General features: G+C 52.9%; 4 protein-coding genes across 4 annotated transcripts; 2 read left to right on the top strand and 2 right to left on the bottom strand.

Annotated features, from left to right (window-relative positions):
• Positions 1–2,760: 2,760 nt before the first annotated feature.
• On the top strand, positions 2,761–3,366 carry KRP23_11665 (2-hydroxy-palmitic acid dioxygenase mpo1; the record flags this gene model as incomplete). Its single annotated transcript, XM_067882235.1, has 1 exon — positions 2,761–3,366. One exon carries the CDS (start codon positions 2,761–2,763, stop codon positions 3,364–3,366), a length of 606 nt encoding a protein of 201 aa, XP_067740502.1.
• A 553-nt stretch (positions 3,367–3,919) lies between these two features.
• KRP23_11664 (uncharacterized protein) lies at positions 3,920–4,393 on the top strand (the record flags this gene model as incomplete). Its single annotated transcript, XM_067882234.1, has 1 exon — positions 3,920–4,393. The coding sequence occupies one exon, from the start codon at positions 3,920–3,922 to the stop codon at positions 4,391–4,393; it is 474 nt and encodes a 157-aa protein (XP_067740501.1).
• A 5,836-nt stretch (positions 4,394–10,229) lies between these two features.
• On the bottom strand, positions 10,230–12,110 carry KRP23_11663 (uncharacterized protein; the record flags this gene model as incomplete). Its single annotated transcript, XM_067882231.1, has 2 exons — positions 10,230–10,474; positions 10,592–12,110. 2 exons carry the CDS (start codon positions 12,108–12,110, stop codon positions 10,230–10,232), a joined length of 1,764 nt encoding a protein of 587 aa, XP_067740500.1.
• Positions 12,111–12,536: 426 nt separating this feature from the next.
• KRP23_11662 (Splicing factor 3B subunit 1) lies at positions 12,537–16,310 on the bottom strand (the record flags this gene model as incomplete). The annotated part of the gene is made up of 2 exons (XM_067882230.1): positions 12,537–13,342; positions 13,427–16,310. 2 exons carry the CDS (start codon positions 16,308–16,310, stop codon positions 12,537–12,539), a joined length of 3,690 nt encoding a protein of 1,229 aa, XP_067740499.1.
• Between the last annotated feature and the right edge of the window lie 167 nt (positions 16,311–16,477).

Genomic DNA, 16,477 nt, shown 5'->3' with positions numbered 1-16,477 from the left:
AAGTGGAGCAGTCAATTCCGCAAACTTGCACGCATAAAGCAATGGAATGATGAGCAAAAGGCTCACAATCTCTGCGCACTCATCGAAGGCGACCTCGAGGCCGAAGTCGAACAAGCGGCCCAAGTTGCGGTCCACCAAGGAAACACCAAGGAAACACCTTCGAGCAGTTTTTCGCGAGCGTAGGTCTGCTCTCGGTTCCCCACGACTTCAGTGAGATAGATCACCTGTGCCTGCTCCTCCCTAGTTGCGCTCAGCTTCTATGCGCTTCAGACCAGCGAAAAATGTTTTCATGTCATCAATGTAGGCGACAGCGAGTGGCAGTTTCTTCTACCGAAAGATGTCTTTAATAGCACTTCGATAACCGCTGAGGGTTGTAGCCTTGAGAGTTTTTCAGTGCCGTTCATCTTAGCTAGCAAAAAGGCCTCTAAATCTTTCGGCGTAAATACATTGACGTCAATTTCACCGTAAGTACCTCGCAGAATCCGTCTTAGTCGCATGAATCCATGCAGCAATGCCGCGGCGATAGCTGCGGTAAGCCGTTTGAGTCCTGGAGGTTGTACATGCGCGGCGAACGTTCTCTGCGTTGAGAGACTCGGTGGGTGGCGTTGAGGAGCTCGGAGTAGCACCATTGCTTCTCGCAATAATGGTGGGGCCTTAGGGGGAGGACAATAGCACAGAACGGGATGGGGTATGGGGACATGCTGGGGGCTGAGAGGTGGAGACTATGTGAGGTGCTCTGAGTGATTCCAACCAATGATATAGCCAGTCTATCGTACGACAAGTTGTCGTACAAAATGCACGTAAAAAGCATTGATGGCAAAACATAAGACATGCTGTCAGACGGCAGCGATCAAAACACAAGATATGTATTACGCAAGCGCATGAATCAACATTGTGGGTCGCTTAGTTGGTGGCTCGATATCGCTGCATCTCGTTCTCACTGTCAGGCCACAGAAGCGGACGCTGGTCCTTTGTCAGTGGTGTGCAAAACGGCACCGGCAAAGCGGCCAGAGTGCAAACTCAAGACCTGTAAATCTGCATGAAAAAAATTAAGTCTAGCCGAACAAACCGGGTAGATAGCAGTTCGATAGAAGGTTGAGACTGGACGCTGTATGGCCCACTCGGGTTTATGGCGAACACCGCGTTCTAGAGAACTCTGGTCACCCCTGGCACCAGTGATGCCCTCAGCTCTGGGGAACCTTTGACGTGCTCACACTCGAATGGAGTGTCAAACAATCCCGTTACTTTGCAGATTACCCCCTTGAGATTGCGCACAGTTAAGAAAAAGCCATCTATCGAAATGAAGAAACCCGATTGATGCTCGACGCTACCCGTTAGTTCGATTCTCAAGAGTTTAAGTAATGCGCGTTCACGGACTTCATTTGACTCGTGCATCGAGGGATAGGAGCATACGAGGCGTAGGATCCGTCATCTCAGTGAATTTGTTTTGGGTCTTCCACTTGGGACTGCCACGGCTTCGCTTGGGCCTGCCAGCGTTTTGCCTCATTCCGTCAGACTGCTGCGTCCTTCTCTCAATGGGTGGGACATTGACGTTGGTTCACTTGGTTGTTTGGAGGGTTCGATGAGCATTTAGTTGTCTTCCCCCTTTTGATGTTTTCCTGCAATGTGTACAACACAATCAAAACCAAACTGTGTCAACGGTGGAATTTTGAACTTCATTCTCCTTGAAAGCTGCCATTTAGAAGTTGGGAACGGACAATACGTGCGAGTGACGTCGCCTGCGTCTTGCTCACCAAATGTCCAACTGGTGTGACCACTGTCCGAGTATTCATGTTACGTTGTAGGGGTAGCCTTATCGTGGTTCGCTCCATCATGCTGCGTATCTCCTTCGTCCTGTTGCTCGTATGGCGGCAGTGTTTGGCGAAAATCCACCGGCATGTCAACCTGCGCAAAGAAACAGCCTGCCAGCTGGGATGTTTGGCAGAGCGAGTCGAATCGGCCAAGATCGCTCTACAACTTCATTGTCGTGATCAACATTCTACGAACAGGTGCAGTAGAAGCCGCACAACGAGCGAACCACGAAGTTTCTACCTGGTGCGGTCCAGGTAAAAGTCGACGCCATGTTTAAACTATTGATGCAGGTAGTCAGGCTGGAGTTCGTCATGTGACTAATTTGCTCAACCTCCAGGCCCTATTACGGCAACCATAACATTATCTGCGTCGGTTTGCCTGGAAGATCCACGAATTAGCAGAAATTTATCACTGATAGACTATTAGTCTTCCCATGATTTACCTTCTGGTCACGCTTCTCCCTACCCTAGCGACACATTTAACGAGACCATGATCTACACGTTCTGAGAGGATACTATGGTGATAAATTGGAGAACCGCCATGACATCACGTTTTCACGCTTTTGTGAATTCACCATGATAGCCGCGCCGCGAAACTCCCAGCATTGTCATCTCCTGGAACCACCATCGGACTGAAGTCACAAGTCAATTCGGCCTCAATACTGGGCAGCACGTTGAAGTCAGTAAACAAAACTATAAACGTAGTTCCAGATGCCCTAAGATAAAATTATCTTTTCGCCACTTTGGAATCCTAAAAACCCAAAGTTTGAGTACCCCATGCGTGTCTTTGTTTCAGCCAATGGATTACGAATTAGCGCCTTTTTCACCAATCCCGGACCACCTATCCGTTCCATAATCCCCAAACGTCGAGATACTATCGAGTCATTCGGCAATTCGCGTCAAGCCTCACAAGTCCAAGTGTGCACACGTCGCAGATATCGTCTTCAACATGGTGGCCTGGGCCGACCGCTTCGACCTGGAGAAGCAAGTGACGTTCTACCTGTCGTACCACGACAACAAGATCAACCAGTACATCCACTTCGCCTGCATCTGGCAGATTTTCATCTCGGCACTCTGCCTGCTGGCGTCTCTCGAGGCCTTCGCGGAGACTCCGAACGTTCTGGCGTCGCTGCCCTTGGGTCAATACCTGCTGCTCAATCCGTCCTGCATCCTGGCGGGGGTCTACATGCTGTGGTACATCCAATTGGATCATGTTGCAGGCTCGCTCGGCGCCGTCCTCGTCTTCCTCTGCTACCTCTTCGCCAACTTCTTCGTGCAGGACTACGCCCCCACCAACTTGGAGCGTCCTGGCTGGCAGGTCGCCCTGGGCGTACACTGCTTCGCGTGGATCATGCAGTTCATTGGTCACGGAGTCTTCGAGCGCCGCAAACCCGCGCTGTTCGACAGCCTAGACCAGGCCATTGTCACGGCGCCCATGTTCGTGCTACTGGAGGCGCTCTTCGCGTTCGGATACCGTCCCGAGCTCTACAAGCGCGTAACGGTCGCAGCCAAAGAGAACATCAAGGTGTTTCGAGCCTCAGGCAAAACGCTGTAGGTGGTTGAAGAGGAAGCTCGTGGTGCAGCGTACAACATTCATGAATGCAAATTGTTTTTGAAAAACTCACGACTGCATGAACGATGTGCAGTCTGCTTGCTACATTTGCTCAGAGGGGGGAGAGAAAAGTTGCATTTTGAGGTCGGGTGCGTTTTGAAGAGCTTGGCGATCGATTTCATGGCGTAGAATCATTTGCACATGCATTGTACACTGCTTTTTTATCAGAGAATAACTTCCACAGTTAGTGCTAATTCGTCTAAAATTGACCATTTCCGGATACGACTACGACGTATGCCAAGTGTTGTGGGCTTGCTGCGGGCGTGTAGGAAGTCAAAGCTCAACGCGACGCGCTCAACACATCTATCACAAACAGTGACTGATTTTCCGCAAAAGTGAGGAAAGCAGAGCACGAAATGCAACTTTGCATGATCAAGCCTCCGATGGGACTTCGAGCACTTTTCCGTACGTACATGTTTACGGTGCCGCCTACCGTTCAATTGCCCTCACTTCGAAAATCGCTCTTCAGGACACAAATCTCATCTGATCGCCGCAAATGAATCTGCGCTTCCTGGCGGTGACTGCGGCCGCTCTTTTCTCGAGCTGCAATGCTACATCAACGGGAATGCTCTCGGAGCAGTTCAACCTCTCGACGATAGCGTCGACCGACGCGGCTCAGACTCTTTCAGATGTCCAGGTGGACAGTAAAAGGTCTGTGAGGGGTCTTAGAATCAAGGTTGACGAAGACAATGACGACGAAAATACAGAGGAAGAGGAGAGAACCGGTGTGAATCTCAACAAAGTCGATGATGTTGTCGACGATATCGCTACCGACGATTTGATCAAACTGTTCAGCGGCTGGAGAGAAAAAACCGCTAAGGAAATCCTTTCCACTCCTTCTCTGGTAAGCCTGCCGAGCAAGAAGTTTACTGAGAGACTGGAAATGTATGGTATGTACCGAGCGATGGGAGACAAACCTTTTCTAGACTACTACTTGAAATTAGTACGAGTACCACGCGTCGGTAGTTAATCCCTGGTCTTGTATGTAAAAAAAATAACAACCAACGCTCGCTTTCATGAACACCCTCGTATAATAGAGTACGAAGTGCTTTCAGGTGCCACTTTAGCATTTGATGAGTACAGAAGCGCAGCGTGAGCAGGCCCAGCACAATACACAGTGCGATATCTCCCAAGAGAAAGCTTCCTGCTCGAGAAAAATGAGTAAACCTCGATGCAACTACAATTTTTTGCTGGAAAAATAGGAAAATTGGCTGTGAGCTACACGTATCTAATCACACCGTGCTCAAACACGGCTCGGCGCTGCTTGAACTCTCTACGATTTTGAACCGCCTGATATTTTGTTTCGGCGTCGCCAGCAGATAAGGCTTTGTTCGGCTTCGTTGGTTGCTGTGCCATTGGCAGCAAAGCAAGATGGCCTTGTAGCACGTAACAGTACCCTGATTGTGGGATACCCAGTTGGTGCAGTCGTGTTTTTCGCTGGGCATCGTAATCGCTAAACCTCATAATCCAAATCTCGTTTGCTGGCAATCAACGAACCTCGTACTTCGAAGTACCGTATTGATACCATCAGCCGATCGATTTCCTCCGCTTACTTTTTCTGGTGGTTAACGTAGCGTAGAGACAGCAGCGCCAGAATTCTGAAAAAGACGATGAAGGCGATGATGATTCCACAGTTCATCCATAACTCACTGCGCTTGATCAGGAAATCATTCTCCAGATAAGCCTTCACCGTTGTATCGTCCGATATGGACGGGGGAGTGCCGGTCATCACCTGGCAACCAACCTCTGAACCAGTTCCATTGCCTGGGCAATCTCCAAAAACAATCGATGCTAAACACGAAAACGTGTAAGTTTGGGGCGTAATGTGGTACAGCCACTTGTATCCCAACGGGATCGAGTTTGCTGGGGGGTTGTATCCCATGAACAGGAAGAAAATGGTGTTCAATAGCATGCTCAGCACCGCAGCAACTTCTATGCTGGGTAGAATATACATCATGAACTCGCCGATATATGCCTGCAGCAGCACGTGCAGCGACATGTTGAACCAGTAGAGGAAGAACGAGCCCGCACCAGTGAAGCCCACTGACGGATAGTAGACCACCATGAACAGCAACGTCGCCACAAATGCGTACGGGATCTCAGCAAGACTTGACGCAATAAAATACCAGAACGCGTTGTACGTTTGCGCTGCACGCTCGCGGTAGAAAGAGGCACGACCTTCAGCAGCGATCGGTAATATACTGTGGAACGAGATGACGCCGACGAACGTGATCGTCATGTACATCATACCCATACCCGAATTGATTCCCTGATAGGAACTGTAGTTGCTTCCGGTGTACGTGATGCCAATCATGATACCCAACCCCACAAAAATGCAAAAGCGCGTCAAGTTGTACGAAGCCGTTCTCCAGTACTGATCGAAGAAGCGCTTGGTCAAAAACTTCATCTGCGTCAAGTTTGTGGACGCACGCTTGTCGCCAAATTCCAGTGGTGGCAACGAAGGCGACGGCTTGAATAACCCCTCACGCTCGAAGCTGGCTTGGAGATCTTGGGATTGCTCGCTCACCTTGAATAAATGCACAAAGTCTGTTTTCTCGCCGCTGGTGTTGCCTACACCTGCGCCAATTACTTCCAGCATCCACGTCGCAGGATTGTAGTTCTTTGGGAGTTTTTGGACGCCGTCGACTGCTTCAAAGTAGCTGATAAGCTTCGCTGCCTTCTCTCCGAGGTCTCCGAAAAAGACGCTCTCGCCACCGCGTTTTAGCAAAAGCAAGTTGTCGAACACTTGGAACACTTCCGAGGAAGGCTGGTGAATAGTACACACGATCGTACGTCCGGTGTCTGCCACTTTCCGAACGCCGTCCATGATCAACTTGGCCGACCTCGCATCCAAGCCGCTTGTAGGCTCATCCAAGAAAATAATACTCGGCTGAGCTGCCAGCTCAACACCGATAGTCAGTCGCTTCATCTGTTCTGTTGAGGCGCCACGGATTATTTGATCAGCGATAGGCACCATGTCGAGCAGGTCGAGACATTCATTTACCGAGTCATACTTCTTGCTGTCAGGCACGTCGGCGCCCTGGCGAAGGAAAGCGCTGAACGTCAACGCTTCTCGGAAAGTTGAGGCCACCGAGTGAACATCCATCTGCTCGCAGTACCCCGTCGACCGGCGGATGGCGAGATCAGTGGCAGGGTGTCCATTCAGCAAAACCTGGCCTTGGATCGTACCCTCCGTCTTCCGGCCAGCAATGACATCCATCAACGTGGTTTTGCCAGCACCCGAAGACCCCATTAATGCTGTAATTGTGCCAGGCAAGGCAAACCCAGTGACCCCCTTCAGCAAATCGATGGTCTCTTTCGGACGAGCAGGGTCAGGAACGGTGTACCACAAGTCCCTGAAGGCAATCGAGACAGGAACAAAGTTCTTTTCTCGTGGAGGAGCTACATCAAGCACGATTGGAGGTCCATTCTGCTGGTCTCGTGGTGTCTTAACGAGGGCGTAGCCGTCAGTTGCCGAGTTGTCGCTCTTTTCCTCACTGTCAAGGAATACGTGTTCGGGGCCATCAAATTTTCTGTACTCGAGGAAGAACACGGAAAGCGACATGAAGAACACGTACGCACACACCATGAAGACCAAACCGTACCAAATCCAGTACTTCTCTGACGGCACTCCAAAGAGGCTCAGAGAGTACTTGCCCATGGTCATACCGTACGTTTCACAGTAATTCACATCTCCGTAAATGCAAGTGTCGAAGCGCGAGTCACTGTACTGGCTCACAGCTAGTGAACGAACACACCACGCCACGGGATTCAACCAGTACAGCCAGACCAAGTAGTCCGGAATATTCTCTTTCGTGATCACGAATCCTCCGAATAGGATGAAGAACAGAGTGGTCACCATCGAAATCGGCTCCACTACGTGAAGATCAGGCGTAGCAGAAGACAGGAAGAGGAAGAATGCTGCAAATGCCACAATCGTGAGGACCACCGTCAATTCAAACAGCAGAAAAGCTCCAGCAGTCGGTACGAACCCGCACATCCAGTACACCAGCGATCCGTAAATGAAGCTCTCGAGGACAGCCAGCGGCACCTGGCTCACCGAGTTCGCCCACACATAGGACGCCGTTCGGTAGAAATTAGCCCCTCGTTGCTTGTAAAACACGTCACGACTCGCCATGAGCGTTGGGAGCTGCGCCGATTGACTCATCGATAAGAACATCACGGAAGCGAAGATGATACCCAACACAATCTGGGCATCGGTGACGTCAAACTGGTAGTAGACACTGCCGTTTAGCAGTCCCATGACAACCACCATGAAGCCTCGTCCCTTCAAATAGGCCGTGTTTCGCATTGACATCTTGATCTGACGGTTCATTAGCGTGGCAGTACTGGCCAAAAAGCCATGGCAGAACTCCGGACAAGGGTCCATGAATTTCGTCTTCGCCTCCACCAACTTTGGTAGCACAGGGGAATTCAAATCCGCAAAAATGCGCTTGAACATGTCGGAGCGAGCAAAAGCTTCCGCAAATTCGCTCGGGGTACGAGGAACGACGGTCCCTAAAGCAAGCTCGTTCTCGTACTGGCCTTGTTTGTTCGTACCAAGATCCATGAGGAAGTCCGCGACATCTCGGTGAGGAGGACGCTTGAATCCCATGCTTTCAAAGTAGCCTAACGCTTGTTCTCGAGGCCCATTGTACATTACCCGCCCAGCATTTAGAATAATTACGTTGTCGAACAGCCCAAAGATTTCTGGAGAAGGCTGGAGCAACGAAATCAGCACGGTCTTGTTGAACTTCTTGGCGACGCTGCGCTGTGTGGCAATGATGTCGAAGGCCGCAGCACTGTCGAGGCCTGTGCTGATCTCGTCCATCATCAGCACTTGCTGGTTGCCGAACTGCATTTCCCCAGTCGTGACGCGTTTGCGCTCGCCACCCGACACTCCGCGCAGCATGGCGTCTCCAACCACCGTGTTCTGACACAGCTGGAGTCCAAGCTGCTGGGTTACTACCTCGGGGTGGTGTGTGAACATGCTCTTTGCAACTTCCATCGCAGCAGCGTTCTCAGCGGGACTGCCGCTCATGATCTTCTGAGCTTCGCTCTCCGAGAGCTCGTGGCCGCAGCAAGCGTGCGCAAATTCCAGCGTCTCCTTCACCGTCAACGTGGCAACGTGTTTGTCGTATTGAGATACGTACGATACGAATTGAGGCAGCCGTTTGCGAAGCTCTTGACTGGGCGCGCCATTGTAGGTCATCTCACCCTCGAGCGTAATGTTCTTCTTGACCGGGAAGCGTCCACTCAGCACCTTCATCAACGCAGACTTGCCTGATCCAGGCTGTCCAAGTAGAAGTGTGATAGTGCCAGGCTTGAGCACGCCACTCACATTTTTAAGAATCTGCTTCTGGACCAAGTGCTTCTTGGCTCGAAGCTTGCGGAAGCCTTTCACGAGTTCGTTTGGCAACGTCGGCAGATCTGCAGCACTCTCCGTCACGTCCTTCACGATGATATCTGCAGACACCGACAGATCCTTGAAACGCAACTCAACCTTGGGTTGTACGTCTCCGAACGCTGCGTCCATCCGACAGGAGACGTGGTCGTGTAGTGCGAGTGCACCACAGGCCATCAATGCCGTGCCACTCGAGTACCCGATCTCGGGTTTGCCAGGCTCCTCGTCATTGGGTGAGGCCGACGCCATCGGGACCGATGCAATCCGATAAGTTGCCAACAACCTCGAAACTCGAGTCACCTGTTGCCTTGGCGGTCAGTTGCCAAATGAACGCAGTGCACCAGAAACTTTCGTGACCTTGAGCATTCACAACGGCCGTTCACTTGCCTTTTGTATGGCGTGGTAATTCCGACCATAATCGTAATCTCGAAGATTATTCTCCAGACGGCAACAATCGACGGCACATGTTGAATTCAGTGCAGGAACACAACCTCATCATCCCACCAGCAGACCAGCTCATCATTGAGGGGCAGCGCGCTGACTCAACGGGGACTCTCCTCGAGAGAGAAGAATCGCTCGAGGATAACAGTTAAGCAACAGTGATTTTCGAGCCTCATACTTGAGTTTTGCTATCCAGCTCCAGCAATCACAGCGCTGTCCTAAGCGAGATAGTTGAGCTCGTACCATAATACCAAAAAGGTAAATGTTGTAATGATTCGATACGCACTTTCATTGTCTCATACTGCTCCGACAACGATGTTTCGAGATTACCCGGCTCCAGCATGCAGATCCACTTCTTGTCTGCAAATTTAGACTGATAGATCGGTCACTCTCAACCAGCGAGCGCCAGGGCTTCACAGTACCATCATCTTCCAGGTGCTGTCCGACGTTCAAAGCGGTGGCTTGACACTGCCAATTTTATCGTTGATGGAGCTTCCAGCGGGAAATTATCTGCTGCTGCTATTGAGAGCCGAAAGTTTCAAAGAATTTCACGCTTCATAGAAGAGAGATGTCATATTTTAGTAGAAAACTGTCCCAATTTATGCTAAATACAATACGCATCAAGTTGGAGAGATCAAAGTAAATACAACGTAGTACTGGTAGAAGTACATTTCAGTCATTCGGAGTGCGTGTATGTAAAATCTGGCGAAATGAATGCAAATAAGTCAGTAACCCAGACTTCAAGATGCAGCCCAATTCAAACCTTGGGTTACCGTTTGGTTTGCTGTGAACATCTTCTACTGGCGCCTCCGTGCCCGCTGTAATCTGTGGAAATGGTTAAAGAGCCATGAAAAGATAATAAAAGGCAGGAAGCAAAGAACAAAACAATAAATTCGATCTGTGAGCGACTACCCAAGTAAACCTTCATGCAAAAATACAAGCAACTTATAGCTGATCAAGCTTACTGAATGCACAAGAACGCAGCCACGAGCACCGCTACAGCATTCACGAAAATTGCGACAGGAATCACACTCGCAGCTGATGAAGACGACGAGGTAGAAGAAGACGCCGATGCCGACGTAGATGCAGACGAAGTTTCGTCAGCAGCTGAGGGAGCCGTAACCGTTGATGAATTTCCTTCAGCAGCTGAAGCAGCTGTGGACTCGTCACCAACGTTAGTTGTCGGAGCAACAGACCCTGCAGACCCTGCATTTTCAGCAGTAGATGACATGGAGTTAGACCCCGTCGTTGGTGGAGCAGTAGTAGTTGGTGGTGGATCTGTTGATGCTGGAGCAGTAGTAACTGGCGATAAGGTCAACGTACCCGTTGTAGACGACGGAGCCGTCGTGCTTGGAGTTGTCGTACTCGGGGTCGAGGTCGCCGAACTGCCTGTACCCGCTGTACTGGGCGTTGTCGACGGTGCCGTTGTCGAAGGTGACGTTGTCGAAGGTGCCGTTGTCGAGGCCGAAGGTGCGACAGTGCCAGCAACACACGTCATCGCCAACTTATCTTCCGTACTGGCAGTGTTGCACTTCTGTTCGCCAGGACACACATCCGACGAGAAGTTCTCCACACACAGCATCCAGCACGTAGTTGCGCTGCTGGTAGAGTCCTCGCAGTCACAGTACTTCTCGCACAGCGTAGCATCGCTGGTCGAATCGTGGTTGCAGGTAATCTGGCACGAGTACGTGAGGTCCGACGCTGACGCCGAGCTCTTCAGCGAGCAGATCTTGAGCGAACAACTGTTGTCCGACGCCGCCAAATGCCGCTGCGGGGGACAAGCCACAGCTCCGAAGGTGTCTTCCGCCTCTTGTTGTACCAGATACCGCGTCGTCTGGTTCGCATACTGTCCAAACGTCATGCCAGTGTTATCCATGACCTGGTGCGCGTCAAGCAAAATCATTTTGCCAAACCACGACCGCAACAACTTGTTGCCTTGCTTATCCCCGTCAACAACGCTAACAGTGCGAGGATAACGCATGCCATGCAGCACTGAGCGAAGCGGGGGCGTGGTCTTGACCCAGTCGTCGATCCCCGACCCGAGCATCAAAATAAGCTCGTCGGCTTCCAACACCGGGCGCACAATTTCCCCATCCGCTGTCTGAATGAACAATCCAGCGTCTTGTCCCTGGGTCTCCTCGTGTAGCAATTCTCCAGAGCTCGACACCTGGAAATACTCGGGAGCGCTCATGGCAATCAGGAGTCCGTTGTCCGTGTGCAGCTCCAGCGACATGTCGGCCACGTTGATCTCCGCGTCGGACTCGAGGCTCCTGCGTCCAGCCGCCGCTTCGTAGGCGTGGAAATGGTCCAGATGCACCGACTCGTCCATGAGCTGCCTCGCCGTCATAGCGACGGCGCCTTGCTCCGCCACCACTTGGAACTTTTGCGTGGCGTCCAGAGCGGAGCCCACAGAGGCCACCGCCAGCTCCACTGCGGCACTGAACGCTGAGTGGATCTGCACGTACTCGGGGCAAGTGGCTAGCAGCTCCTGGCTCTGCGCCAGCGTGTCGCTGAGCTGGTGACCCGACTCGAGACTCACCGTGTAGCGGTTGGTGCCGTCTCGCAGCTGACGGTGGAGCAGGAACTCTGCGCCTTTGTGTTGCGCTTGCACGGCGCAATTTGCAGCTGTGCGCAGGTATTCCTGGCGCAACTGGGCGTAGTTGGGCACGTTTTGCAGCGCCACGATGCCGTTTTGCTGCAGTTTGGCGAGCAGGTCCAAGTTGTGCGTGTTGCCAGCGGCGCTCGAGAGCTGCGTGAAGTCCACGGGCGGCACGCGGAAGTCGCGCGGCTGTAGCGCTGCAGTCAGCGGCGAGAGGAGTAGTAGAAACACACAGCGAAGCATGGTGAGGGACGTCCGGGGAGACGTGGGCCGAAGGAGGCGAGTTGCAGACTGAGACCAGATTGTGACGCATTTTCAAAAGGTACCTAGGCACTGGCTATGAGGCTGACTAACCGGATGTTGGCTTTTGTATGCTCGTAGAATCAGATGGTAGGCTGATTCGGTGCAGGTTGAAGATCTAGTTCTTGCAGCCTGCAAGGGTGGGCGATGCTTGGACGGCGAGCTGTAGTTGCAGTCGACAGCGCTCCGATTTAATGGGCATCATCGTTGACTAAAAAAACCATCGAGGAGCTTCTGGACAGGTGGTTAGCTTTCGCGAATATATTAGCCTAATTGTCCTTTACGGCAAGATGGCGGCACGAATCCACCAGCAGGTCAACTGCACACCGCTTCGCTTGGTTTCTGTTGATTTTTTACTTGAGGCGACGCCTAGATGCAGAGCTCGAGGTACGTGCGGTTGTACGAGTTCACGCCGTCGTCCTCCAGCATCGGATACGCAGGGGTGAGGCCGTCCTGCGCGTACATGTACAGCGAGTTGTAGATCTTCCAGTACACCTCGCGCACGCGACGAGCCGGGTGGAACAGCCCCTGCAGCACGTACTGCAGGATGACGTGTGGACCCAACGCCACGCGACAGCCTTCCACAGCCTCGTACACGGCGTTGATCACGTGCGGAGATGTTTCGAAGATGTTGGGCCACACAAAGTTGAGAAGGTGCAACAGTGCGTCTTCACAGCCAAGTCCGGCCACACCCAGCGCCAGATGCTTCACCGTTGTACATGCCGTCTGCCGATGCACTAAGTCGCGGTCCATGAGGGCGTCCTGCAGCAGCGGCGCCACCGCGTAGATGTAGTCCTTGCCCATCTCGCCAATGTACTCGAACATGAACGAAAACGCCTTCAGCACACCATTCTGCACGTTCAACTCTGGCACGCGATATTCGTTCATGAGAGCCGGCACAACTGTGAACGGCGAACACGTTTCGGCAACGATGGCGATGGCTACAGTCGTACACACGCGGTTCTGTCGTTCTTGCACCTTCAGATTGTTCAGCAATGTGTGCAGAACATCCTGGGGGCCGATAGCCTTGGCAATGTAGCCGAACGTATTCACAGCAGCACGGCGAATGCCCTTCTTGTGTGCCTTCAGCATGTCCAGCAGCTCGAAACAAATACGCATCCATTCACGGGCCGAAACCAGGTCTGCGCCACGGTCGGCAATGCGTCCAACGAGGTCTGTAAGAGCAAAACAAAAGCAAGCACACACAGCAGAGTTAGTTTATATCGTTCAAAACGAGAAGGAAAGCGTAGTCGCCCTACCGATAGCATTCTCTTGAACTTTCTCGTGACGATTTTTCAGGATTGGAGTGAGCCGTGGCAACAGATCCTTGATAGGCGGGGTCATTTTGCTCATGCCGATCACGTTTACGATGGCTTTCAGTGCACCAAGGATGCTACCCAACACCTCGGGGTATTCCTCGCCAAGGTACTCGTACAGAACAACACCCATGTGTCCCATGAGTGGCTCCTGATCGCACGTCTTCATGACCACTGCAATTCGGTTGATCAGGTCAGCTGCCTGCATGCGCACCTTGGCCGGCTTGTTGTTTAACCGCCACTTGATGGTACCACAAATCTGCGGGAGGTAGTTCTTTGCGCGAATCCCCAGCGCGTTCACAACAATACCGAAACCATTCAGCATCACTAACGTATCGTCTGATGTTTGCTCCTGGAAGGCATAAAGGATGCCATCAATAAGCTTCTCCTCGAGATCAGTTCCAATATCCGTGGCCCCCAAGTTCGAGATGATTTTCTGGATCGCCTCCATCACCATTCGACGGTACGGCTCGCTTTCATCCTTCAGGTCATCCACTACGCGCGAGATGATCTCGCTCGCGCCAACGTTGTTTGCCAGCTCCACCGTTGTCTCCACCAACTGGCGGTAGTTTCGGCGGTCCAATGCCATGCGACGAACCCAAAAGTGTCTGAAAAACTCTGGCAAGATCTTTTCCTTTACATAAGATGCTTCAACACCGTCCGTAGAGACACATTGCTTCACCACCTTCAACACAATTTTCTTCATTTCCTCATCGGGCGACTGGAACTCACGAATCAGGATCTCCATCACCTCGACGGTGTAATAGTTTGCATACTGCGCGTCCATGAGAGGGATAATAAAGCCAATAGCCTTCAAGAACGCTGCCAAGCCCTTGCCGTGGTGCTTGCGGGTACCACGCCACAGCGGGCGAAGCACCGAGTCAAAGGACTCAATACCATACGGGTGTGCTGCCTCAGCAAGGGCAGCAAGAGCGAGAGCAGTGATCGTGCGCACCTTTTGCTCATCTTCCAGACCGTGCTCGATGATCTCCACAAGATGCTTCAGGTGCGGCAGCACAGCGCAACCCATAAGGATCGCGACCTGCTGAACAATCTTGATACCTGTGTGCCGTGCTTGCCATGACTTTCGCGACTGGCACACGGCCTTCAAGAAAGGCAGCAGAGCTGGAATACCCAGTGCTGAGGCAACAACAGCGAAGGCACGTGCTGTAGTGTTACGAACGTACTCGTCATCAATATCGATGTCCGGCCGCATTGTCGAAATCATAGTTGCCAAACCCGCAGCCTTGGCGAGGTTCGAGATAATCTCGCGTCCTTCAACACGGGCGTAGTAGTCTTCATCAATCAGCAGCGGCTCGATCACAACCAAGATCTTGTGTACGTAGGGACGAACAAGATCATCCAGCTTGTACAGCACACGGTCGATCACCTTGACGAGCAAGTGGCGCTCCTGGTCTTCGAGCGTGGGAGCCATGAGCAGCGGCAAAATCTGGTTAAACAACGCGCCGGCGCCGAACTCACGCGCCTTGTCTGTCAGCTGTCGCAGTGCTGTCTTTCGCTGCGGCGGGGTGCCATTCTTAATCTTGAGCAATAGGCGCATGATCTTGCGCTCCTTCGCAGCCTCGGGGTCCAGATCCTCCTCATTCACCTCATCCATAAGCTTTCCAAAATACTGGTAGTCCTCCGGCTTAATAAACGGCATCAAGCTGCCATCACTGCCCGACGGTGTGCCTACAGGCACACCATAGTCTTCCCGCGCCGGCGTGGCCTGCATCGCAAAGCCCGGGGTCTGGCCCATCGGCGTGGGAGTAGCAAGCAGCTTCCGTGACGGCGTCCGGATAGGCACATACGACGCCGGCGGGTCCAGAATCTTATACCCTGTCGCTGGGAACATAGCATCCAGCTCCTCGTCCGTCAACGGGCGGTTGCGCTCTTCAATTTCTCGTTCCCAACGCATGCGCTGCGCTAGCTCCGGCGTCAACGCTCCGCTCATCATTCCCGCTGCCACGGATCCTCCTGGAGTCATCTGCACATTCTTTCCAGGCGTCGCCATGTCACTCGGACCCGACACGGGGGTCTCATCCCAGCGTGAGCGTCTGCCAGTACCTGCGGGAGTCACTCCGCCCAAGTTCACGGGCGTGGCGTCCCATTTGGAGCTTTCAGTGCTGGCCACGGGCGTTTCATCCCATCGGTTCTTCTTGCTTGGCGTCGCCGCCACCGGCGTCGCATCCCACCTCGACGACGTCCTGGAGGGGGTCGCGGCCGCGGAGGAGCTTTCAGAGGCTGTATCCCATTCGGATTGGCTCTCTCCGTCCGTCTTCTCTGCGGGTGGTGCCTCCTGATCCCAGCGCATGCGTTTGCGTCGTCTCTTGGGCGTCACGTCCACTTCTTGCGTCTCCGGTTGCTGTTGTTCCTGCTCCTCGCGCTGTTGCTGGATCTTGCGCACAACCTCGGCGCGCTCCTGCTGCAGCTGCTGCGTCTGCATGATCTCCTTGTAGCTGCGCGTCGGCGTCTCGTCCCCGAAGGCGTCGCCGCGCTCGGGCGACAACATCCGCTCGAAGCGCCGCTTCCGGTACGAGTTCTCTCGGTCCACGATGCGCGTGTTCACGAGCCCCGAGCCGTTGGACTCGCGCGCCTCCGCGAACGGGTCGTAGTTCTCGTCGATGAGCCCGTCCCCTCCGCCTTGCATGGCCACCGGCTTGGGTCGAGAGCGATGATCTTCCGCGCTAGCGTCGACGTCTTCTTCCTCCGTTACCGTCGCGCTGTAGCCGGCGAAGCGCTCGCCACCCGCCGCACCGTAGATGTCCTGGTCGAACTGCCCCGTGGAGGACAGCCCCACGCCCACCTTCTTGTCCTGGTCCGCCATGCCGCCCCGTGCCGTAGCTTCCTGCGTTCGCTGCCGGTGCTTGGTTGCTGCGAGGGTCGGCCAGAAATAACCTCGCAGGAAAAACCTTGATTGGTGTTTTTATACGTATTATTGCGTGTGGTACATCGTATTGACTTCAACTTTGGGTTGAGCGCCGTAGCCAAGTA

The sequence above is a fragment of the Phytophthora ramorum genome (assembly GCF_020800215.1).
Source record: "Phytophthora ramorum isolate Pr-102 chromosome Unknown Phyram_PR-102_s0012, whole genome shotgun sequence".
Taxonomy (NCBI): domain Eukaryota; phylum Oomycota; class Peronosporomycetes; order Peronosporales; family Peronosporaceae; genus Phytophthora; species Phytophthora ramorum.
This window is presented reverse-complemented; position numbering and strand designations above follow the sequence as displayed.